This window comes from Peromyscus maniculatus, chromosome 7, assembly GCF_049852395.1.
Source record: "Peromyscus maniculatus bairdii isolate BWxNUB_F1_BW_parent chromosome 7, HU_Pman_BW_mat_3.1, whole genome shotgun sequence".
Lineage (NCBI taxonomy): Eukaryota > Metazoa > Chordata > Mammalia > Rodentia > Cricetidae > Peromyscus > Peromyscus maniculatus.
Genome location: NC_134858.1, coordinates 4,793,265 through 4,818,998, shown reverse-complemented (window position 1 = coordinate 4,818,998; position 25,734 = coordinate 4,793,265). Strand labels below are relative to the sequence as shown.

Below are 25,734 nucleotides of genomic sequence, written 5' to 3'. Positions count from 1 at the left end.
GTCTCCTCTTACTCCTGGAATAATTGCACCAAGGTCTTCACTTAGGGGTTGCTTTTAAATAAACCCAAAATAAATGCAGAGGGATCTCATAATGTAAAGTCTAAGCTCAGCTTCTTTCATCTCTTGTGCTCACACAGATGTGACAGCTAGAAAATGCCTATGACTCTGAGATATGGCTAACAAAACAGAAGGAAATGAGTTCTCATCTCAAAATGTAAAAATGATGTTTGGGTCAGCAATCTGTCAAGACCAACTCACAGAAGTAGCAGATGTCAGGCAAAAATGTACCTCTTGCTTTTATACCTTTAAAAACTGTCATATCGAGATGTTTTAGAAATAGGAACCTGACATTGACTGTGATTGACAGTGGAGGAGGTAGCATATGTGTTTTCTGCACTTACTTGTTTGGCTTCTCAAAAGAGGGAGCAGGGAGAAGGGGGAGAGGAAGTGGGCCTCTCCTCCTGTGGCTGCACTGGGAAGCTACCTCAGAGTCCTCAGCACGGTGTGACTGGACCTTCTGTGTTGGTTTCTTTTCTTAAGCACAGATAGATGTCAACCACCTGAACTTGATGGTGGCTTTTTTGTCTTTGTTATTCCTATGTATTGTTTTGTTTTTAATCCTGCTACCAGGAATTGAACCTAGGACCTCATGTGTGCTAGTTAAGAACTCCACTACTCAGCAACATGCCTCAGTGGTTCTAAGTGCTGATGCACTGTGTTGGCTTTCTAGGGCTTCTCAAACAAAGGAACACATATTCTGCAGAGTAGAAAAACAAGTTTATTTTTTCACAAAAGCCAGAAACCTCAAGTCAGCAAGTGTCTTGGTACCAAGATCTGCTTGCTGAAGAGAATGGTCCTTTCCAGGCCTCTTCCTACCTGCCACTGGCTGGGGAAGTATTGGCAAGCAGCCTTACAGATGCATCCTCCAGTCTCTGGTTCTCTTTGCTTGGTCTCTTCCAATGTTTGACTTTGCCTCTGGTGATTCTGCCCCAACCCCCTCAGAATCAAACATGTTAGGTAAATGCTTTACCTCTGCATTATATGTGCATCCCTGCCCCCTTTCTATAAGGACACACATGAGTTTAGGGCTCACCCTAATCCTCTGTAAAGCCATCTTGTCCCTTACACACAATTAATTCTACCTGCAAAGACTCCAGTTCCAGATAAGCATCTGGGGTTAAGATTTCAATGTATTTTTTTCTTTCTTAGCATGATGAAGGGCATGATTCAAACCACAAAACATATTCTCTCAGAGAAGGAAATAACAGCATGTTTTCTGTAAAGACCAGGGGTAATCTCTATGCTGTTTATAATCCTATGTGTAAATCAAAATCCATTAGTAGATTCTACTTTTGAAGAGCTTTAGGGATACTGGGAGTCAGATATCCAAGTAGTAAAGCACAAGGTTTAGGAGGCAGAAGGGCAGATAATGAAAGAGTGTGGATTAAGCTGATGAGTGGTTTGCTGTCTCTTTGTTGTGTGTTAACTAGCCAGGCCTGGGATGTGCAGAAGGAATCCGCCTCTGTGGAGAACGGGAGATTACAAACTCCTATTCTTTCAGGACGGCTGCAGCGTCGGTCGCAGTTGAGGGAAGTGAGCAGGACACAGGATGAATACGCAGGCTGAGCTGCCCTTTTGTATCCGTAGATCCAATGCAAGGACATTTGACTTTGTCTCAACTGTATGGACAGTTAAGCCATAAATTGCTTCTTGCAGCTCTAGTGACGCTGTGAGTGACAAGATTAAATGCAAAATACTGTGGTCCACTGAAGAAGAGGAGGAAGGCTGTAAGAAAGGGACAAACCCAAGTGAGCCTAGAGATCTCAGACATGCAAGCGAGTGTCCCGCCAAAGAGACCAAGCAGAATATACAAGCACAACTGTGTTATTTTACAAACTTAAACCATTTCGTTAACTTTCTTTTTCCTACTTACAGTCCTGTAGGAAAACTGCATCAACTCTGCAGTTTATTCCTGGGAAAGCCCTTGATATGCTTCTGGGGTAGCCTGGGTCCATAGTTCCTCTGTTATTGTCATATCTAACGAGAGCAAAGCGTCACCGATTAAAAGGCAGTACACATTCTTTTAATTTGTGTGTGTTATAAAGCATTCTCTGTACATTTCGACACTAAGTCCTCACTGCCCCGCTCACTCTTACACATTTTCACACTAAGTATTCACTGGGCCCCGCTCACTCTTACACATTTTCACACTAAGTCCTCACTGCCCCACTCACACTCACTGAGGTTAAGAATGCTTAACTTCTCTACATAACGGTGTTTTGTTTTAAAACACGTGGGAACCACTGATTCTAAAGCAGCATTCTAATTGCTGATTCAGGTTATTTCCCAAAACTAGAGGTTACATTTTCTAGATATTTTACTTGCTTGGTAAATTAAGAATAATCTTGTGTATGTGTGTGCATGTGTATATAATGTAAATACATGCATTCTTTTTATTAATATTTTTCTTAGTGACCCTTTCACACATATACACCACTGTTCATTCCTAGTCACATCTCCATTGCCCTCCCTTTAGCCCCTCCCCCATCCACTTCCTTCCTACAGAGAATCCTTCTTCTGTTTTCTTGTTTTAATATCTTCCTCTTGTGCACCAAATTCTGCCAGTGAGGTGGAAAACATTCATTTGAGAACATCAGAACTCAACTCACAGTAAGAATCAACCCTCTTCTTTCTGTATATCCCACCCTACAGCTTTACGAGGGTGTGAACTTTTCATGATACAGAATCCTCAGTACATTTGTGTAGGCATCTTAATGTGATAAAAATGAAAAGTTCATGTTAAGACCACGTCCTCACTAAGTCTGTCCAAGACCATGTAGATTAACACATCTCCAGATGTCCATGTTGATGGTTTGCACACAGGGCAGAGAAACACAGGTGTCAACCTTAATGGAAAAACTCCATCATCTCACCTCCAGCATTGGTTGTTTATGAAGAAATACGTCTTCCCTCTGTAGGAGACAGCGGCATCAATGGCTCGGACGCTGCTTGGAAATCCGTAGTTGGCTATGTCCCTGGGGTAACCTTGCTGAATGTCGTAGCCACTTAGAGCCCAGTACTGCCTGCCTGCCGACAATTCAGGAAACACCTTTAACAAAGCTCTTTCTTTCTACAGTATAGTATCTTTGTGATAATGACTTTGCGATCCCCACAGTAATGAAAATGGAACAGACAGTCTGAACAGCGAGAGCGCAATGGCGGCTCTAACGGTTCCTCTCTGTAAAACATCAAACATTTCAACCTGTCGTTCAAGGCCCCCAAACCAGATGTTTTGCCTGGTGTGACTTATGTATAGAGACTAAATCACAGCCTGGAGTTGTCTTAGAAAATAATGTCTAGCATGAGGGCAGAGAAATACTGAAAATGGTCACGTGAGTTGTGTTTGTTGAGGACAGTACTAAGACCTATTGAGGGTCCAGCCTGTGCAAATTCACTCAGCCATTTGTGACCACGGTGGGGCCTAAGCCTGGACTCCTGACAGGAGTCTTCCTGGTTTGTGCTTTCTGAAAGTGCGGGGCAAAGAGAAGTCCTGCCTTACCCTTCAGGAAGACAAGAAGGAGAACATTACCTTTAAATAGGAAAACTAGGTCTTTATCAAAATCCTCATAAGCAGCCTGAAGGCCATTGGGCAGGAATGGCCAGAAAAGAGAGATGAAATTGAGGTCAACTTCTCTCAGCTGAGGATGCCGCCTCCAGAAGTACCTAAAGGAATATAAGGACATGGGATGGGGAAAGGAGGGGGAGGGAGAGAGTGTTACTTTCTGAGATGCTTGGCTACAAATGACCCTTTCCTGGTTTCCGCAGTGTATACATGTATAACATATGCATGATTTATGCAGTGATGTTCATCTGGTGAGCCCTTGACAGATTCTGGAGGTCACAGGGGGGATCTTATTTGACCCCAGTTGGCATCATACCCTCTTCCTTCCCTGACAAGCCTAACATGGGTAGGGCTCTCAGCGTTTAATAGGTCCAGTGCTGAAAGAGCCCAACCACGTCAGAAACGCTTGTGGATGGTTGGTGTTCTAGTCCCCACCCTCTGGATGCTTCTGACACCCAGAGGACACTAAGGATTTCATGGATATGCCTATGTGATGGGTCAAAAGGAAAGCCAAGTGACAAGTTAGCTTTAAGGTCTGAGAGAGAGACATATACAAGAAGGAACAGCTCAATTTTATACTTGTCTTTAAAGAAGTAAATCTCCCCACGGAGTGTGGTGACAGCGTCAAATCTCAGGTGGGGGTCACAGGCTGTGGGGGTGCTGGGCCCAGTAGGTTGGATAGGGCTGTTTGAAGGTCCTGGGAAATAAAGACATTTAATAAGTGTGAGTCAGCGCTGCTTTTGTGTGTGTGTCCAATACTTAGGAAGGTAAAATGTCTTTTCATGAGAAAAAAGCGACCAGCCAATTCCACAAGACACAGCAGACTCTCTACATGTGACCTTTTTAAAGGCTTGGTCTGTTCTCTAGAGTAACATGGCTCCTACTTAAGCGGACAAGTCGTTGGCGTTCTATGCTTCCTTTCTGATTCTGACCCACCTTCCTCCCTCCTGCTTCCTCTTCCTGCCTTTTGACACTGAGAATCCACTTCCTTGGTCCCCACAAGAACCCAAACACAGGATAGGTCTCATATTAGTCTTTCTCTATAGCATAAATCTAGCTTAGTTTGTTTTTTATAAAAATTTGCATCTTGGCTGGACATGGTAGCTGGGGTGGTTTGAAAGAAAATGGCCCCCAAAGAGAGTGGCACTGTTAGGAGGTGTGTTCTTGTTGGAGGAAGTGTGTCACTGTAGTCACAGGCTCTTAGGTCTCATATATGTTCAAGCCATGCCCAGTGAGACAGTAAACTTCCTGTTGCCGGTAAGTTAAGGTGTAGGACACCTGGTTACTTCCCCAGCACCATGTCTGCCTGCACGCTACCATGCTGCACCATGATGATAATGGACTGAACCTCTGAACTATAAGCGAGCTACCACAATTAAATATTTTTCCTTGATAAGAGTCACCATGGTCATGGTGTCTCTTCACAGCAATAGAAACCCTAACTAAAACAGTAAGTAACACAGGCTTTGTAATTCCAACACTGTGGATACTGAGGCAGGAGGATTGTAACAGGTTTGAGACTAGTCCGGACACAGAGTGAGTGAGACAATGTCTCAAAATATTAAATAAATACACGATAATTTACATCTTACTGAGTTTTCTCATTGTGGAGTTAAGGACTGTACTTTTCATTAAGAAATACCAGGGTGCCAAGAGAATTTAAAACATTGGCAAGCATAGGAAGTGGGACTGTTGGCTTGTGGGGTGGAGTTGGGGTTTGAGTGAACTTTCTCATTCTTAGAAATTCTGCCATAATGAGAAAATTTCCTGATATGATGCCCATACTCTTGATTTATAGGGCAACCCCACCCAAAGAGGAGAGAGCAATTCCTCCCCTTCCCACTGTCTTTCACACTTTCAGGGAGCAGGAGGGCAAGAGGGAGGGTATGGATCTCCCTCTGGTCCCCTACCACAAATCATACTTCACTGAACATTCTTGACAGGCCTTACACATGTCTGCTTAGGGATCTATGGGAGGGTTTCTTTTCTTTTCTTTTTTTTAATTTTTATTTTTTAAATTACACTCATGATATTCATTAATTACACTCATGATATTAATCACATTTGTGGTATTCATAGATTACATTCACAGTATTCATTCAAATATATATATTAAAATGCTGAATGTTATTTATTGAAGGAGGGAGGAGGTCTTAAATACAGGCTTACAGCACAATGGGAGAACCCCAGAGGGCAGAAATTCGCTACTGATGTTTTACAATCTTGCATCTAAGCTGTTAACACCCATTATTCAAGATATGCAGACAAGGAACTTCCCTTAAGCATTCAGGAGGGTGGAACCTGGCAGGGAATTAGCATAGGGAGGACATCAAGGTCAAGGTCTGCAAACAAGGCAACAGTTACCCAAAACGGGGGCCAGGGACCTACAGGTCCCCCTTTTATTAAAAAATGAGCTTCTGACTTGGGTTGTGTGGGATGTCAGCAGGTCACTTTACCCTTCATGGAGACGCCTGCCCAGGCCACACAGGTGCTCTGTCTTAGGTTGGTGAGTGCCCCCCAGGAATTACTCGTCTCTGAATACTTATTATCATACAGGCTCAATTGTGTGTGAGCTGCAGAGTTAACTGCTGCCAAAGATCTCAAAGTGGCACTGGGCTTGCAATCTGTGTGTTCAACACAGAAAAGACCAACAGAGGTCCTATTTCACCCATAGCCAGTAGGCTAAAGGCAACTGAGCCATTCCCTTCCTTGACGAGCCGTACTGTACATTGGAGTCCTTGTGGGAGGGTTTCTTTAACAGTGGATTCTGGGAGGAGAGTTGCTGTATGAAAAGGGGTAATCATGTCTTTTCAGAATATATAAAACTAGAAAGCATAAAAATGGAGGAAGAAAATGTCCCTGCCATTTAGAGATAATTATGAGGAAGTACTTCTATACATTTCTCCAAGTCTTCCCTCCCACTCTCCCTTCCCTTCCTTTATCTGCCTCCCTCCCTTTCTCCTTCATTCCTCCCCTCCCTTCCTCCCTCCCTCCTTCCTCCCCCCTTCTTCCTTTTCCCGCTTCCTTTCTTGAGACCACATCTCACTATGTAGTTCAAGCTAGCTTCAAATTCCTGGTTCTCCTGCCTCAGGCTCCTGAGTGCTACAGATATGGACCAGCAGACTGTCCCCCACTCTTCCCTTTAAGGCAGCAACAGACATCTAATAACTAAAAACCAAGATGCAGAGAAATCACATCAGAGGCTCAGCCCCACAGGAATCTTTTGAGAACACTACGCTACTGGTAACTTTCAGAGATCAATTTGAGTTTCCCTTGTGGATAGAATCCAGAGACTCCAAAGGAGAGACACTTGGATGCTTGACCTGTTGAGACCAGTTCCCAAGAGCTACTGTTTTCCACCATGTTGTTCACAGTGATCTTACCGTAGAGTGTCTGAATGCCATTGATATCATCTTGAGGCAGTGAGTAGGTGCTGGGGTCACTGTAAGCATAGTTTGGGTACATTAAGGCACCAGGATCACTGGAGTGAGAGAGTCCTAAGGAATGGCCAAATTCATGAGCAGCCACGAGAAACAGGTTGTAATCTGAAATGCAAGAAAATATGGTAATGCTCTATCAGCTCCATGGGTGGTGAACATATAATCTCAGAGAATATGCCCCCGAGGCCAAAATTGCCCAAGAAAGAAACTTTATCTTTTTTTTTTTTTTGTCCTTTACGTACCTAAAGAACAGCAATTAGGAGATATCAAGGTAGGCGCCATAAGCTTTTTATCAAGTCACAGAGCTGACAAAATCTGTCTTTATTCCAACTCTCGCATTTTATGGCTGTGGAAGGTTAGGTGACATGGTGGCCGAGCTGTGGATCTCAGGATGAGAAGAATACTGTTTCTCTTGTACTCAGCATCCCCTAGCCCTTGGACTCATTAGTAGAGTCTCCAAGGAGGATATGGGAAAGAGCTTGCCTTTTAGTACAATAGCTCATGTACAAGGCCAACTTGACCACAGGATCTAAATACACTGCCCTCACCTTGTCCCCTCACTCAGGGCCCAGCACTTTTTGTAGGAGCCTCCTGGAAAGGATGCCTTGTTGCACAGACACACAGTGATGAAAAGGGGGCCATGGAAGTGCAGCTACTAGAAGTGGGAATGTGGCAGCCGCTCTCTGAACAGGCTAACTTCAAATGAACCCTGTGTTTCCAAAGATGCAAAGAACAGGCCTTTTAAACATTAAACTCAGAATATTAGAGACGGAGGGGAAAGGGAGAGCAAGGGATGGAAGAGGAGAGAGAGAGAGAGAGAGAGAGAGAGAGAGAGAGAGAGAGAGAGAGAGAGATCACTAAAGCAAACTTTTTATGCCTTGGGACCTAGGTAGTCTCTGTCTCAAGTTCTCAGCTTGACCATCAGAGTGAGCGCTCCCAAAGATGTGTAACTAAATGAGTGTGGCCTCCCTCAGCAGCCCTGTGTCCAACCAGGGCCTGGCAGGGTTGGGCTGTGGTTGGGCTGTGGTTTGCCTGCTGCCATTTGAATGCTTCTTTCAGAAATCATGTGATAGAGATTGAAAGAATGTTGGGAGGTGACCCTGATGGGAACTATCTGGGTTCATGTGCTGTGAGAAGGGCAAGGGGCTTCACTTCATTTATTTTGGCCTCTCCTGTCCTTCTACCACGTGGAGATGCATTAGGAAGAACTTCAACCCTGGGCTTTTCAGTCCCTTACACAGCGGGGAGATGGGCTTCTCTCGTTCACCAGTTTGCTCATTTTATCCCACGACAGCAGCACATATGGATTTAGGCACTGGGTGGGAAATAAGGTCAATAATTAACTTCTGATTTTTTTATCTTGTTTTTCTAGACAAGGTTTCTCTGTGTAGTTCTGGCTGTCCTAGAACTTGCTTTGTAGACCAAACTGGCCTTGAACTCAGAGATCCACCTGCCTCTGCCTCCCACGTGCTGGGATTAAAGGTGTGCACCAACACAGCCTGGCTTGACTTTTTTAAACTCTAAGTTGGTTTATCTTTAAGTAACAAAAGTGTTAATAATTAATTTGCATGTTTGAAATGCTATAGTAATGTGAGTGGATGTGTATTTGTGAACACACATCTTGATTTAAGGTGGGAAAGGTGAATTTAGAAGCTGTATATCGACCTAACCATGACCCACTTACTTCTGGAATCTTGAGTCCATGTTTCTTCTGAATCAAAATGTGCATCTCCTCCAATACCCTGACCTGGCTGAAAGGCATGGGCCAGGATCCCATTGGGTCCATCAAATGGAGAATTGTCACCATGCTCTGAAATGAGATAGCTTGTGGTTAAGCCTTTGCCTGCAGTCAGTCTCAGGTTAGCTAGGGAAAGCAAAATCCTTGGAGTCTACCTCTTGGGACAAAAGCAATGCTGATGTCTGCTTCTCCCTGTGAGATCTCAGTGAAGGTCAGGGGTGATGGCACACTCCAAACTCGAAAGGCTTTCTCAATTGCTGTTTCCACTGTGGTCTTGGACAGCTGTGGGGTATAGTTTATAATCCTTGAAAATGAGGAACAAGAATGGTTTGTTATTATGAGCAACGCCTTTGAACTACATAGTCACTCTCTTTTGGAGTAAGTCTCGTTTTCAACATGCTCCCACTTGGACAGAGCATCAGTGTCCATTCATGAGGTGAATATGATACGTTAGGAACCCTCTCATGGGTGGCTGAGGGAGTTCAATCCACAGGAAGCACTTGGTGGCTTGACAAATAGTATCCACAAATACTACTGTTATTGTTGTTCCCAAGACACACAGAAGAGGGCCCTAGATTATCCCCAGCAAACAAGAAGCCTTAAAAGTGAATGACTATAGAGAGACGTCTTATGCTTTCACAGCGTTTCAGGTGCTGAAGAAAGACAATGTGGTAAGCTTTACAGCTGAAAGACCCAGGGTCCTCTGCTTTCTCACACTCATGCTTACTCCTCAGTTCATTCACTCTCCACGCTCATTCACACTCTGCAAGGGCAGGGGCATTTGTCCATTCATCTGCAGTGTTTCTCACACTCTGCAACAACGTCTGAGCTTTCACAGACTCATCACTAGCTGGGTGGATGAGTCTTCGGACTCTAGGAATGTCACCTGTAGGTCAGGTTAGTGTGTGTCCACTTGGGGCTTCCCGGAGTTAGCATGAAGTCACCAGTGTCAGGCACTCCACAGCGAGGCTTTCCCATCATCTCCAGAGTAGCGGCATCTGCCTTGCCCGTCTCTGCCAAGCCGAAGAAGCGCTGCATTTCTCTCAGCTTCTCTGCAACCATGGTGCTGTTCCTCCTTGCAGACCGGAACTGAGTGCTTGGTAAGTGGTAGAATTTTCGTAGGTAATTCTGATCAAAATAAACACAAGAATCTTTGCTGTGAAATCGCCTTTAGTGCTCCGGACATTTTGCAATTCTTTCTAAGTCACCACATAGTGCAAAACAGGACCTGACAGACACAGGGCACAATAACAGAAATTGTAAATCGGGCCGCCTTAATGACTCAGTGGGTAAAAGTGCCTACTACCAAGCCTGTCAAGCCAAGATCAATCCTCAGTACCCACATGGTAAAAGGTGAAAGCTGACTCTTATAAATTGTGCTCTGGTAAGTTGTGGCATGCAATACCCTTCACATATAAATAAATACATTTAATTAAAATAAATTTGTAGATTGACTTTGAAAGAACAATGCCTGTAGAATATTCCCTCATTCATTGATCTAACTACTTTTCATTGTTTTATTTTATTTTTTGAGACAGGGTTTCTCTTTCAGTGTAGCTCAGGCTGTCCTGGAACTTTCTCTGTAAACCAGGCTGGCTTCGAGCTCACAGAGATCTGCCTGCCTCTGCCTCCCAAGTGCTGGGATTAAAGGCGTGTACCACTACCAAGACCACCACCACCTAGTTAGGATATAACTACCTTTTAGCATAATATTAAAGTCTTGCAACAGGGGAGCAATGAATTTGAATCACACACAAACAGACTGCCCTATTTTTTTTTTTTTTGGTTTTTCGAGACAGGGTTTCTCTGTGTAGCTTTGCGCCTTTCCTGGAACTCGCTTTGGAGACCAGGCTGGCCTCAAACTCCCAGAGATCGGCCTGGCTCTGCCTCCCAAGTGCTGGGATTAAAGGCGTGTGCCACCACCGCCCGGCAAGACTGCCTTATTTTTATATAAAAAAAATTAGTGCTGACTTTTTGTTCTTATGTCTGTTGATTGCATCAACTAGGATTCTTCTTTTTTTAAAAAAATATTTTTTCACTAATGGAGAGAGGGTTTAGTCATTCTCACAGAGAAATGGAGATACCAAGAAGCAAGTGACATTTCAGGTCCTAGCTCACTGTGATACCTCTCAAATGAGACCTGATCATTTCAAAAGATGTTTGTGGTGACAGCAGCATCTTGTTCACCAAGATAATGTTCTGTAAGGGGCCAGCTCCTATTCAGAAGTAATGTTTGTGGGGGTGTAGCATGCCAGTCGATGACAAGGGTTCTTCACCTTACCTGGTGTACAGACTTCGTGCTGCATGTGTGTGTGACCACTTGGTACTTTGGAGGTGACAGAGGCAGAGCTCACATTTTGGGATCTGACAGGCTTGAGCACATCCTAGCATTGTCTTTTGTCTCTGACACGGAAAACATACGCTTTCTGTTACAGGGGTGCTGTGATGTGCTTAGAGGGTCAACTTCTGCAGAAAAATGAACCCACTCTGAGCACAAACTTAGGGGTTACTTGTGCCACTCACAAAGATTACCAAGAAAGAGCAAAAATGATGCTTTCCAGAGATTTCAAAACTAAGAAAATTATGCACAAGCAAGCAAGCAAGCAAACAACTGACCTCACTATACAATGTGCTCAGTTTAATTCCTTAAAATCACTCCCATCTCTGTTCTATCTTCTACACATGATAGTATTTTTGGCTGCAAAGAAATATCCATACAAGAATCAGTAGGCAGGTCATAGTTGGACGTCTCCCCCCCTCCCCCATTGTTTTTCCGTGTTGGGACACTGGCAAGTATTCTACCAGACTAGCACTGGCCGATAGAGCACAGAACAACTGGATTACAGGGTTACTGGAAGAGAAGGACATTAGGTAAGAATTTCAGTTCATTTTGTAAATAAAAATATTCTCTCCAAAAGGGTCTCAGCTGCAGGCAGCCCCACAGAAGTGGTCCCCAGACTAAAGCATCCAGCTTGTTTTCTTGTCTAGATATTCCAGGGCCTGACCTTGCCAGCTTGGAGTCCTCCAAGTCCCAGAAGGTGATGTTGAGCCTCAGCAAGGTCATCCAGAAAATCTCTTTCCGGCCATTTAGACCAAGAAGGGAAAGCTGACCTCAGAATTCTGTAGCCATCAGCAAATCACCCGTAATTAAGAGTTCATTTACCTCAACAGTTTTTGCATTTTTCTCTTCCAGGTCTTCAGGAGGTACCGGAAGGGCCTTGGCAAGCTGTGTGTGGAGTAGGAAGAGAAACAGAAGCTCCTTCAGACAAAGCATGACCTTGTCTTCCAAGACAGCCTCTCCTGCCTTCCTCTGCCCTCTGGCAAGTGTCCTGAAGCTCACAGCATCCCTTGCCAATCACTGCCCCTGTCTTATAAAGCCACATCTTGAGCAACTGCTGCCTCAGCAGAGTGAAGCAACACAGCTAAGCAGACTGGACCGTTCTGCAGCGTTAGAATGTGATTTGGAACTGAAGAGCGGGGTGGTCCTTCCGCAGAAGAAGAGTATGGGAGGCTGCTGCAAGCAGCCCAGGGGACAGGGAGGTGGCTGCGGGCTCCAGGCTCCCGTTTTCTTTCCATGTGTCATGTGGATGCTGTACTACTCCAATCAAGGAAACCTTGAAAGAATGTTCACAGACACTCTTTGGAACAAGCTGCACACCTGTTCGCCCTGTCTCTAGTCCACCACTGCTGCCTGTGAGTATGTCCCAGAGTGACTGGTCACAAAGCAGTCTTGGTGTGGGGACCACCAGCAGCTCCTGGGGATGGCTCAGTTAGTACAGTGTTCGCCACACAATCATGAGGACCTGAATTTGCCTCAGCGTACACGTAAAAAGTTGGGTGTAGTAGTGCATGAGTGTAATGGGTGGTGTGTGCGTGTGTGTGTGTGTGTGTGTGTGTGTGTGTGTGTGTGTGTGTGTGCATGGGGGGGGGATTTCCGTGGCTTGTTAGCCAGCCAGTCTAATCTACTTGGTAAGTTCCAGGCTTGTGAGAGACCCTGACACAAAACAAGCAAAACTCACATGATAGCATTTAAGGAATGGTGCTCAAGGTTGTCCTCTGGTCTCCACACACATGTGCATGAACATACATGCACACACAAAAACATGACCATGCACATTTAAAGGCACACATGCATAAACAAACATAAACATTGGTTTCTGTAGGTGATAGCTGTGCCATCAATATCTATAAGGAGGGTTTCTCCAGAGAAAGGACAAAGATTAGAATATTATTGTACAGACTAACATTTGTTGAATGTTTACAATGTTTCAGACGTGTTCATGTCACCTAAATTCCCTGTCTATTCTCACACAGCCTTCAGAGCGACATGATATTATTATCACTTTGCAGGAGAAGCAGAGGTTGGAAAACACATGACAGTCATAAGCTCAGTTTGTGGGGACTCAATCCCAAGGGTACCGTGGGAAAGACAGCCCATCCTGTACCAGGCTCTAGTTCATCACCCCCCCCCCTTTGAGTCCCAGGCTGGATCACCAGTACCTGAGGGGCTCACAGCAAGCAGAACACTGGCCTAGATTCATGGGTGAGGGGACAGGGAGAGAATGAGATGGAACGACGGGAGGGTCAGTGGAGACTTCCAGACACGGTGGCTACTGTCCACCTGGCAGTCTATGCAAGACAAGAAGTACTTCACGGACTGTGTTTTCTTCTCAGCCCCTGAACTGAACTTTAAAAAGGATTTAAAAATATACGTCACAGAGGTGTTTAGAACGTAAGTGATCAGTAGTAATCTGTGGTGAGCATAGCAAAGGAGAACCAGGGGCTCCATTTGCAAGTCTGAGCTCACAGAAAGCATTTGCCTTGTGTTTCTCCTACTGCCTTCTATTCCATTCCGAAAGGACTCCCTTGTTTTCCTTATCCCTCTGCACATGGCACAAGTCCAGAGCTGGGACTGAGGTCGGGGTTTTATTACCTGAGTGTCTCCACAGGGCACCCAGGTGTTTCCCAGGGGAGCGTTTTTATTTCTTTTGCTTTCTTTTTAATGTATATTTTATTACTTACAACCTGACCTCTGTTTCCCCTCCTTCTCTCCTCTCAGTCCCCCACATCTCCCCTCTGCGGCCCCCTCCGTCCGTCCACTCCTCCCTCATTTCTATCCAGAGACCAGGCCTTCCCAGGCCTTGCACTTTGTTTTCTGGCTCTTGGGTGACCCCTACTGGCCGCAGGGAGTATCATTCCCCTTCCCTTCTCCCCGTCACTGCCTCTGGCTCGTGGTCTCTTCTCTTCTAAGCCCTCCTGTCTCCCTCTTTCCCTCTCTTTCTCTCCATTTCTCTCATCTCCTCTCTCTCCTTTATTGGATTGTCACAAGGGATATTACAAAGGACACAGATGCAGGGACCCACGGAGAGGAGCAGGAAAGGCACACGGTTCTCTTACACCTACTCAGGCGCCCATCTTCTCCTTTATTCTTTTCTTTTTTTAATTTTTTGAGGCAGGATTTCTCTGTGTAGCCCTGCCTGCCTTGGAACTAACTCTGTAGACCAGAAACTCACAAAGATCTGCCTGCCTCTGCCTCCCAAGTGCAGGGATTAAAAGCGTGTGCCACTACGGCCCACCAATCTCCTTTTCTATAGAGACTTAGTTGCATAGACAGAATTGCTAACAGATTGTGTGGGAAAACTCAACAAACCTTGTCTATCTAGAATCCTCTTGTCCCCAATATATGGTTGCAGAATATTTGTTTACATTGTGTGAAGATGTGTCACTGTGGTGGGTTTAATACAGAGATGAATGGTCAGTAGTTATGCAGGAGAGAAGAGGCAGAATTTCTGGGGAGAGAGATAGAGAACTCTTGGCAGAAGGGAAGCAAGGAGACACCAGAGAGACTTGGGAGAAGTTGGACACACAGAATGATGGAGAGGTAAAAAAAAAAAAAAAAAAAAAAAGCCATGTGGCAGAGCATAGATTAACAAATATGGGTTAATTAACTTATAAGAGCTAGTTGGAAATACCCTAAGCCACAGGCCAAACTTTCATAATTAATAAGAAGTCTCTGTGCTGTTATTTGCTGGCTGATGGTCCCGACGAGAAAGTATAACTACAATGTGTCGCACATGCCTATGGATTATGGAGCAGGACTTCTCAGGAACGAGAAGTCTTACCAGAGGATTTCTCTACGGCCAGCTCCAGGATGAAAGGTGGAAGAAGAGTAGAGTTTCTGGGACCTATCTTGGGGAAGAGAAATTCTAATTAAACTGTCCTAGGCAGAAATGAGCCAGGAACCATGAAAACTCTGTCTCCATGTCTCTCTGCGTCTGTCTGTCTGTGTGTCTGTCTGTGTGTCTGTCTGTGTGTCTGTCTCTCTCTCTCTCTCTCTCTCTCTCTCTCTCTCTCTCTCTCTCTCTCTCTCTCATATCTTCAAGTGTGTTTCTATGAATGGAAAAGGTTCTTTTTTGCCAACCTTGGAAACAATGGTTCTCTCCCAGAGGCCACAATTTAGTATAAAATTAAAAGACTATTTCTGTAGATGTAGGTAGAAAGTACACAGACATGTTATGTTTTTCTCTCAGCACCAGCTGCAGTGACACACAGCCATGTAGAGATTGCTCAAGGTTGTGTTCTGTCTTCTGCAGCTGTCACTTAGCACAGTGATGGGCAGACGTACATTATTGATAATCCTTCCTGTTTCCAGTGGGAACCACGGCTTGTCAGGGTTTGTAGGGCAATCTGTTAGGAAAAAAGCACACATCTTGAGTTTGCTTTACAAACTAAATGAGATACATCCATGGAGAAACGGACGACGTCTCTTACATGGTGGGGACATCACAGGCATGCACCATCTGAGCAGCCCTGCCCTTCTGCCCTCAGTTTAATGTGAAAACTTTCTGCGTCTTTCATACCTTCAGAACAATGCTTCCGTCAGCATGTCCAGCTGGTCTTGGAACGTAGCCTGCCCACCTTGCATTGGCGTAAATACCCTCCTGAAGATTACTGCTATGTGTTAAATTTCATTAGTGGAACACTCCACAACTACTTTACGTAATCATCTAAGACTCCTATTCCCATTTTGTGACCCTCCCCAACCTCATGTGAGACTTTGTGGTCATTAAGTTGTTAACGGAGACTCTAACAACTCTGTGAAAGGGTTTTGCAGGTGCAAATTTCTCTCACACACTCCCGCTCGGGTATCTAGTCACTCTGACCCTCCTCCAGCAGAAATCTTACCATTTCTTCAGAAGCACAGTATGAAATTTGGCCAGAAATCTGGGTTCCCACACACTGACACTCACAGTGCTTCTTGGCTGTAACCGCCCCCAGCATTTGGTGTTCACAGTGACACCCAGGATGGGTCTACAGTCACATCTCTTGCTTTTACTGTTAAAATACTTCTTGACTAAAAAACTGTTTTTTTACTAACAGCTGTCCAAGCTGGGGAACGGGAGGTGGTGGTCTCCCAGGTGCTGATACACAATGCTGGGTTTCATTATGATAGTCTCCTCCTCAGCTTCCTCACTGCCCTCCGCAGGTTCTCTTTGACAGAGGACTGGTTGGCTGCTGGCTTCCAGAATTCCAGAATCCTATCATTGTTCATGCCAGTGAGGTCCCACTGGCATAAGCTGTCAGAGCTTGTGGGCCCCGGCCCCCCACTGTGAGTGGCTGCCGCCTTGCTTGCCGACCTTGACCAGATGTCCTCCCTATTCAGATTCCCTGCCAGTTTCCTTCTCACCTAATGATCACCGGAGAGATCACCGGAGGTTCTTTGTTCCTGTATCCTGCATTTGGTGTAAACAACTTAGATGCAAGTATGTAGAACATTCCCTAGTGAACTTCTGCCCTCCGGGGATCCTCCATTGTGCTGTAAGCCTGTATTTAAGGTTTTTCCCCTTTTTCAATAAACGGCATTCGGCATTTCAGTCATGGCGAATGACTCGCTGTCTCTTGTCTCTATTTTTAATCCGAAGCCCCTCACTCGGACATGGTGAACGGGTATCGGTAACGCGGGTGTTACTGCTACAAGAGCTCAGACTAGCCAGGCCCAAAGGACTGCCTTTCCCTGCGCCCCTCCACTCCTCAGCCATAGTGTAACCTCCATTCTCCTCTCTCTTCTATTGTCAGGGGACTTCTCTCACAGATTCATCTGGAATAGAACTTTTGTACTTCCCATTTATTTTCATTTCCCACTTAGGGTGCCCATATGACACCCAGGAGGTGAGTTGCTTAGCATTGACTAGAGAGGAGATATGGCAGACAGTCCGGCTGCTGTTGAAGCGTTCACTAGAGAGGTGGTGCTGCAGACAGTCTGGCTGCCGTTGCTTCTCTTGCTTTGGTGCTCTATTCCATTTGAATATCTGTTTCCTATCAAGTTATGGCTAAATACTGGACAAAACCGATAGGGAAGGAAGTGTGTATGTTGACTGACAGGTCAGGAATACACTCATTACCGCAGCAGGAGCAGGAGGTGGCTGGTCACACTGCCTCCACAGCCAGGAAGAGAGAGCTGTGGATGAATGCTTGTGCTCGCTTTCCCCGCTGGCTGGTTAGTATTGTCCATATCAAGGCGGGTTTTCCAACCTCATTTAAGCCAGTCTGCTACTGCCTCACAGCTTGGTTTCCAAGGTGATTCTAAACCACATCTGCTTGACAGTCAAGACTAACCACCACAGCGGGTAATTTTGTTTCTTCATTATGTTAGTCTGTCTTCAGTGGGATGAGCCTCTGTCCACTGCAGAGACCCACAGAGGTTTCCTAGTGAGAACTCACTCAGGGTCCGAGAATCTGAGCTTGCTTTACCCAGCAGGGCTGTGTAAGGGGATGATTTGACCACGGGTGTGGTTACCAGGTGTGTGGAAGAGTCTGCACCAGGCTGTGCAGTGTGCTTTGACCTAGTAAGGGGGAGGTCTTTCTCCCTGCCCCTTGGCATTGTTGTAAAAAGCCCCTTTGAAGAGGCAGAAAGGACCACTGGGTTTTGATCCAGGTCCTCCCGAAGCTATCCTGTGTTTTTGTCTTTCTCCTCTTCACTATCTTTCTATCTAAAAGTTTCTTATCCCTCTCTCCTCCTCATAGGAACCATTTTAAAAGGTGGGAACTGGCCTCCCACAGTCCATCCCTGCTGATATCTGTCTCGTTTAATCCTGGAGGGCACTTTACAGTAGTAGTTCTCAATCTGTGGGTCACAAACCCTTTGGCAAACCTCTGTCTCTAAAAATATTACATTACATTCATAATAGTAACAAAATTACAGTTATGAAGTAGCAACAAAAACAATTATATGGTTGGGGTCCCCACAACATGAGAAATTGTATCAAAGAGTGGCAGCCTTAGGAAGCTTGAGAACCACCGCTCTACTGGATCATGGCCTTCAAGTTCTAGCTTGATACTTTGCATCTTTACGTGTTTTAGGGAGAATTTATACTTTCCCTTCCATTTTCTCCGAATGGCACTTATGAGATAACTCATAACTGCTGACAATGTGACGAGATGAAAATCTGAGGTTTTGCTCTTTGTTCTCATGTGGTATGCTCGTTATTCTCCTCTTGGTGAGTGAGGAATTACTTAAATTATGATGGCTGAGAATGCAGGTAAAAAGTGAGTGGAAGTTTTGAATGAAACATCTGTAATTAGGGATTAGGTCGACCCACTAAAATCACTTCACCTTAACTTTCTTCTATTCAATTTGCATACCAATAACATGTCCTTTCTCGCATAATCGATGAAAGAGTTCATGGCATACGTACCATTAATATACAAGTAACATGATCTTCACATAGGCTGCGAGTGTTACAGCTCTGGAGGGATAGGTATCCCAACTTGTCAGGAAGTCAGTCTGAAGCTGGGGGCGGTTGGGGGGGGGGTCCTCCCAGCAATATGTAACAATCCTGCTTCTCTCCTAGAGAGCCTTTCCGGCTGAGCTTTGTTCTGTCCTCCCCTAGGGGGAGCTCGTGGCAGAGCGCTGCTTCTTTTCTCTCTGGCCCAAGATGTTGCTTCTTCCACTTCGCTCTGCTAAAGGGGAAACCCCTGCAGAAATGTAGCAATCGCCTCTGGATCTGGTGAAAAGCTGTTCGCTTTTCTGATCAGCCTTTCTCAGCTCCCTAAGGGAATGTCTCAGCAAGGTTCTTCTGTTCTGTGCTGGTGAAAGAAGATCTCCACCCAAAACTCTTTTGAGAAAGATTTATTTGGGAAGGAGGAGTCCAAGAGAGTGGCTGCCTCTACCAGGGTGAGAAAGCACAGCCCACAATGAACAGGCAGATGACTTCTTAGGGACAGAGTTTCTCCAGGGAGAAGATTTTCTGTTTGAGGATTGGTTAGTTTTACTGCTCAGGGATTGGTTGGTTTTTTTGGTCAGAGGAAGAGTTGGCTCTGGTTTCAGGGCCAAACTGTGTTTCTTTCACTGGCCCCTTTTACCTTTTGGCTCTAGTTTTAGGGTCAGGGCATATTTCTTTCACTGACTTTGATTCTAGAGTCAAAGCGTGTTTCTTTGGCTCTGGTTTCAGGATCAGGGTGTGTTCCTTAGGTTCTGGGTTCAGGGCCAAAGTGTTTCTTTCACTGGCTTAGGTTTCGGGACCAGGACATATTTCTTCCACTGACCCTGGGATCAGGGTCAGAGTGCTTGAATTTGTGCTCAGGGATTGGTTGGTTTCTTGCTCAGGGATTGGTTAGTTTTCCTGCTCAGAGATTGGTTGGTTTCATTGGTCAGTTGGTCAGGGGCAGAGTTGGCTCTGGTTTCGGGTCTAAACTATTTCTTTCACTGGTCCTTTTTAACCTTTTGGCTCTAATTTCAGGGCCAGGGTACATTTCTTTCATTGGCTCTGACTCTAGGGACATAGTGTGTTTCTTTGGCACTGGTTTCAGGGTCAGGGTATGTTTCTTTGGTTCTGGGTTTAGGGCTAAAGTGTTTCTTTCACTGGACCTGGTCTCGGGGCCAGTGTGGATTTCTTTGGCTGGCCTCTTTCCTCTACATAGGTCAATGTGCCTCCTTGTATAGTTACTTTTCTATTGTTCTGAAGAGACACCATGACCGAGACAATGTATGGAAGAATTTATCGGTGGCTTACAGTCCTAGAGGGTTAGTCTATGACCATTATGGGGAGTGGAGCATGGAAGCAGCAGCAGGCACGGTGCTGGAACAGTAGTTGAGAGCTCACATCTTGAGACAACAGCTATGAGGGAGGGAGGGAGGGAGGGAGGGAGAGAGAGAGAGAGAGAGAGAGAGAGAGAGAGAGAGAGAGAGAGCACTCGTTAAAGCACTAACTGGGAATGGTATGGTCTTTTGAAACCTCCAAGCCTGTCCACAGTGATATGCCTCTTCCAGCAAGGTCACACATCCTAATCCTTCCCAAACAGTTCCATCAACTGGTGACCAAATATTCAAACATATGAGCCTATGGGGATCATTCTGGTTCAAATCACTAATTCTTCAAGTGCATTTCTCGCTAAGAAGTCCAAACCAGAGGCTTGTATTATCACACAGGTGAGACTTGTCAGGACCCACCTTTCCCAGCCTCTAGCTGTATGAAGATGGGTTTGATGTAGCCTGAGAATTCCAGAAAGTCTCTGCAAGATCTTAGCCACAATGCTTAGACAATGACTTGTTTTTCTCTGTGTTTCTAATGTACACTTTCATCTTGAGAACCTTCCTCTGCGACCCAGGCTCATGTTACAATTCACATATGTTCTGTTTTTGCTGAAGTTGGCTCTGATTTTTAACAAAGAAAATTTTACATGATACAAAGTCTGTTATCTTTTCATATGCTTCCTTCAATAGGTTATTCACACCTCCACCTCTAAGCTATTTTGATAGCAACTGACCTGATCTGTTGTTTTCACCTTCTCAGTCACCTGTCCTTAAAATTTACATTGAATTAAAGAAATCAAAATGTTCAATGAGGGACAGCTTTTAGAAACACAAGTGTGCTTTGTCTTTGCACAATCTTACAGAGCAGTTGGAGCAGATTTATCAGTCCCCATTGAGATAAAGAACAGCCCCTCACAGTAATTAAATGACTTTCTAGAGATAGCACAGCACACAAGTGGAAGAAAGGCTGGACACCCTTTCCTTTGAGTCACAAACCAAATTAGCCTATCCCAGAATACAACAGTGAACATGGAACATCTTTTCTTTTGAGTTTCATAGAGACTGTAGATAGGTCTTCATTAAACACTGATTTGCAGATTGTTCAAGCAAGTTAAGGACCATCTTCTTTATGGTTACTGGTACAGACTAAGAAATGAGCTTTGTGGTATGTGACAGTATTGAGGATTGACTATTTATGTTTTTGTTCCATTCCACTTGAAAGACCAAATCTCATTGGAGCACATCTATTCAATATGAAGTTGGAGTTTTGGTGCAGAATTTACTCAGAGTAGACGGGTGACACTGCGTGTTTCAGGTCAATCCACTTAGTGTACCTCGCAACTGAGACATGTGGTCTTACAACTCTACGTGATTAATGAGGGTCCATGAAACAAATGTCTCCAGAATAAGGGCCAGTGACTATGCTGGTGACCACACACACAGCAGTCTCAGAATGCATGTGCAGCTCATCATTAGAGAAATGGTTTAGGTGATTCAAGGACAGAGAGAGAGAGAGAGAGAGAGAGAGAGAGAGAGAGAGAGAGAGAGAGAGAGAGAGAAGGGGGAGGTGTTCTTTGGGCATTTAATTGAAGAAAAAGGTAAAAAAGAGGTCAAATTATATGGTGTAATAAGTTTGTTTAATATGTTTTCTGGGTGACATTATTTACTTGAAATTATGCTGTCTTGGTTAGCATTAACTCTCAACACAATACAGCTTATGTATTATATGGTTTATAATAATGTTGATTCAGCTAAAAAAATATTTCCATTCAAATTCATGCAACCATCAAGAAACTGTTTTCTCAGGAAATTTACTTTAAGGGTTAGAATCCACTTCAAATGACCTCACTCAGTTGCTCAAATAATTTCTTTCTGTAAACTTTTCTAAGAAATAAAACAACTTAACATTCTGAATTTCATTTTTGCCATCTCACACATGAGAGAATTTTTAGCTGATTAGTTTTTAAAAGATATTTTCTGGTGGAAACGGTGTCTGTCCAATCTAAGATGAATCAGCCTTCATTGAACGGCCTTCAGTGTGGCAATGTCATTTACTCTACTCCATCTGGCCCTGAGAAGGGAGTTTTAGCAAGCAAGAGAGAGCCAGAAAGCAGCGTTTCTCCATGGTTCCTGCCTTGAGTTCCTGTCCTGACGTCCCTCAGTGATGGACTGTAACCCAGGAATATGAGACACAGAAACCCTCCCTCCCCTAAGCTGCCTTTCGTCACGTCTTTGCAGCAACAGGATGAAGCTGGAGCACACAGTTCACCCTTCACCTCTGGCCTCCTACGTGACTGTTAGTGACAGATTCCACTTCCCCAATCCCAGCATACGTCATTCTGATGACCATGATAACTCTCAGAATGAATATCTGAGCCTTAACTTCACCGCTCACAAACTCTGCAAAGTGGACGCAATTGCTAGATACCTTCGTAGCCACAGGCTGAAGACTATCAATAGAAACTGGCCCTTTGAAGTAACATCAGCTCCATGAGTGATAGAGACAACCGTGAACTCCAATTTTCTATTTCACACGTAGATTTAACTCTCCCAACCTGCGATAAGTTTGGTTTTCTTGTCTAGAAAATACAATGACAACTTTCCAGATGTCCGTTTGAGGGCCAGATGGAGTAGAGTAAATGATATCGCCACACTGAAGGCCGTTCAATGAAGGCTGATTCATCTTAGATTGGACAGACAACGTTTCCACCAGAAAATATCTTTTAAAAACCAATCAGCTAAAAATTCTCTCATGTGTGAGATGGCAAAAATGAAATTCAGAATGTTAAGTTGTTTCATTTCTTAGAAAAGTTTACAGAAAGAAATTATTTGAGCAACTGAGTGAGGTCATTTGAAGTGGATGCTAACCCTTAAAGTAAATTTCCTGAGGAAACAGTTTCTTGATGGTTGCATGAATTTGAATGGAAATATTTTTTTTAGCTGAATCAACATTATAAACCACATAATACATCATCTCCTGTGTAAATTTGGAGCCTTACTTAGAGAGAGAGCCACATGACCAGAAATTCCCACACCATCATCATTGCCATGAGCTATTGAGTCTAAGAATGCCATGGTTCCAAGACAAATACTTCCCGCCCCCATCCCAAACATCTACAGCTGAGCTTTTGTGTCTGTGTGTGGGGGGGGGTAGCTTGTGACAGTTCTGTACCATCCCATCAATCTTACTGTGGAAGCCATGTCAATCCAGTTATCTATAGATGAGCTTCTGGGTACTCAGTGCTGTGTCTGTGGCTGAGGGAGGATGCTCCACACATACCAGCTTCCTACTGACTGCTCAGGGGTCACCTTCCACAAATCCTTAGATAACTACAGTATAAATGATCTAGAATGCACTCAAATCCTATTTCCCCTCATTTGGAAGATTAGGTCTATGTCCTTTCCTCTTAAATTTGGGCGGAATCTGTAAGGACTTTGACCACAAGAATAAGTAAAAGCAAGGCAGTATGTAAAAGGCTGGCAGCCTCATATAGATTGCTTCAGAGTGCTTCCCATGTCCTTGGAGAAGGCAGACTTAGCTGAAGTCACACACCATGAGCAAGTTAGGCTGTAAGGAGCGAGGCAGCTGCAGCCTTTCCAGCTAGGTCCGAGACATGGGAGTGAGGGAGCCAGAGATGAGTCCATTCCCACTAGCCATCTGACTGTGACCACATGAGCAAGAATCTCACAGCTGGAAACCATCAACCACATAAACATGAGTGACTGGAGTTTTCAGCTGTGTAGTTTGGAGGGGCATTTTATTATTATTATTTTTGTTATGTAGTAAGAGCTGTAAAAATTTCCCAACTTAAACATTTAGAAACTAGGTTATTCTTTCCACTGCCCATTAGTTCAGTCCTATTTACCTGTTGAGCTGTGGAGGGGATCCAGTGTGCCCATAGTAGGGGTGCTTTGGAGCATTTGCTAACCGGTAAATTAAGTCTTTATTTTTTCTTTTTTAATCTTTGTGTGTATGTGAGTGTAGGATGTGGGGAGGGGGGCATGGCACACATATGGAGGTCAGAGGACAACATCAGGTGTTGGGCCTCATCTTCCATCTTCTCTGGGACAAGGTTTTTTATTACTCACCACTGTATACATCAGGCTGGCTGGTCCTCATGCTTCCGAGGATTCTCCTGTATGCCACCCATCTAGCCCCCGAAGCATTGGGATTGTGGACCCACACTCTTGTGTCCAGCTTTCCGTGGATCCTTGAGATGTGGACTCAGGTCCTCACTCTTGGGCAGCAAGCAGTCCATTGCTTCCCTACTCCCCTGCCGCCGCCGCTGTCGTTGTTTTGAGTGTGGGTCTTGCGCTGCACCTCAGGCTGATCTTGAACTCTCAATCCTCCTGCCTTATCTGAGTGCTGGGATTACAGGCATGCTCTACCAGACTTGACCCTTTGTTTTTAACTTACATCCTGTTAGCTTCAAAATAGATTTGGTGCTGAGATCAAATGATTAATGATTAAAAAAAATCTTTAAGTACTTAGAGACTTTCAATGCAATTGTTTTGCATATTAAAGTTTCATACTCTCAGCTATCAACTGAAAAGTTGAATACTTCATATTGTTTCTCAAAAAAACACCCCCAAATTCTCCTGCTTCTAGACTCTACTAAACATCTCCTTGGAATTTCCCAAGTACAGCCTGTCATCTAGTACCTCCCAGCCATGGCTCAGAGAGTTTCTTGGGACATTCTTCCTCTCCGGACTGTGGCCTGAAAACCCCCACTCATTCTTCATATTCAATATCATTTCCTCCCTAGGCTAACAGACAATCCACCCATTCATTCCACAACCACTGATTGAGCACACACATCATGAACCTCCTGGTTGTGCACAGCAAGTGACTCAAAGAAGTAGCAGTTTGTTGGAGAAATGAATTTAAGGCAATGGTTACAGTGGAACATGGTGAATATTTGGAGGAGACTTGGGTAAGCGATTCCACTGAGCCAGGAGTACAAAGATAAGGATATCTCAGTGAATATGGGGTTGTTGTAATTGAGTGAAGAGGGGTTGTAATTTAGTTGAAGATTTTCAGTAATAAAAATGCTATGAGGAAAGGTCCTACCCCAATTCCAAGTACTCCCAGCTCTCCTGGTTCCAGTTGCTGGAATTCCGCCATTCTTTATAGAATTACTTCCTTTCTAGTAACAAGTGTGGTGTAGCTTCTACTGTACCAATCACCAGCTGCACAGTTGGCTTCTAGACCTGGCTTTCAGCAACCCGAGCAGCAGATGCATACAGAACAAGTTTCTGGCAGTATAGGGCTCCAATGCTTTTCCTGTCTGCAATGCTTATCTTTACTTATGGACTATAGACCAATGTTATTCAAAATATAATCGTTGCTGGCCCACAAATTGTTTGCTTATTATTCTATAATGGGATTTATACAAAACTAGTGAACAAGTACTTAAGAACTAGTGAATAAGTACTTAGTGTAGTCTTGCATGATGATGTATACCTGTGGATATATTTAAAAACAGGGCTAGGAACAGCGCATTTGGTGGAGTTCTTGCCTAGCACGTACAAAGTCTCAAGTTCTCTCCCCAGTAAAACATAAGCCAGGCTTAGTGGCACTCACTGGTACTCAGGAGAGGGGGAAAGGAAAATCAGAACTTCCGTGTCATCCTCAGCTACATAGTGAGTTCAAGGCCAGCTTGGTGTACATGAAACACTGTGCAAAACAAACCTATGTGACATTGTTAGTATCTTTGTATTTGCATTTTCTTATTAATTTCTTATCTTTGTTGTTTTACAGAAGTATTATTCTGTGACATTGGAAATGTTTGAGAAATGCTGGTAGACCTGAACATTCTCTGTTGCCCTGTTTCCTTGTGTGCCACACTCCCCCTCCCATCCTGTGTCAAGTCCCAAAGAAACCAAGGATAAAACCTACTTG

At 44.4% G+C, this 25,734-nt stretch overlaps 1 protein-coding gene across 4 annotated transcripts; it reads right to left on the bottom strand.

The window, feature by feature from the left end:
* Nucleotides 1-1,172: 1,172 nt before the first annotated feature.
* Nucleotides 1,173-16,275, bottom strand: Mmp8 (matrix metallopeptidase 8). 4 transcript variants are annotated; one of them, XM_076575615.1, is made up of 12 exons: nt 15,986-16,275; nt 15,426-15,487; nt 11,964-12,026; nt 9,687-9,928; nt 8,956-9,104; nt 8,747-8,872; nt 7,006-7,167; nt 4,202-4,319; nt 3,590-3,723; nt 2,934-3,087; nt 1,934-2,037; nt 1,173-1,785 (listed from the first exon to the last, which is right to left on the bottom strand). In XM_076575615.1, exons 4-12 carry the CDS (start codon nt 9,860-9,862, stop codon nt 1,676-1,678), a joined length of 1,233 nt encoding a protein of 410 aa, XP_076431730.1. In that variant the 5' UTR covers nt 9,863-9,928; nt 11,964-12,026; nt 15,426-15,487; nt 15,986-16,275; the 3' UTR covers nt 1,173-1,675. The 4 variants fall into 4 exon arrangements, with proteins under 4 accessions (XP_076431730.1, XP_006983830.3, XP_076431732.1 ...); XM_076575616.1 differs by lacking the exons at nt 15,426-15,487; nt 15,986-16,275 and adding an exon at nt 15,222-15,355 and having other exon boundaries at nt 1,449-1,785; XM_006983768.3 differs by lacking the exons at nt 15,426-15,487; nt 15,986-16,275 and having other exon boundaries at nt 11,964-12,164.
* Nucleotides 16,276-25,734: the final 9,459 nt, after the last annotated feature.

Bases quoted from the DNA above. Each gene is read 5' to 3' on its own strand.
- Mmp8 (XM_006983768.3), bottom strand. From the start codon at position 12,074: ATGCTTTGTCTGAAGGAGCTTCTGTTTCTCTTCCTACTCCACACACAG. The intron at 9,929-11,963 runs GTAAATGAACTC...TATTTTGATCAG, and splicing joins AAAATGCAAAAACTGTTGAG to AATTACCTACGAAAATTCTA. The intron at 7,168-8,746 runs GTAAGTGGGTCA...CTTGCATTTCAG, and splicing joins ATGGACTCAAGATTCCAGAA to ATTACAACCTGTTTCTCGTG.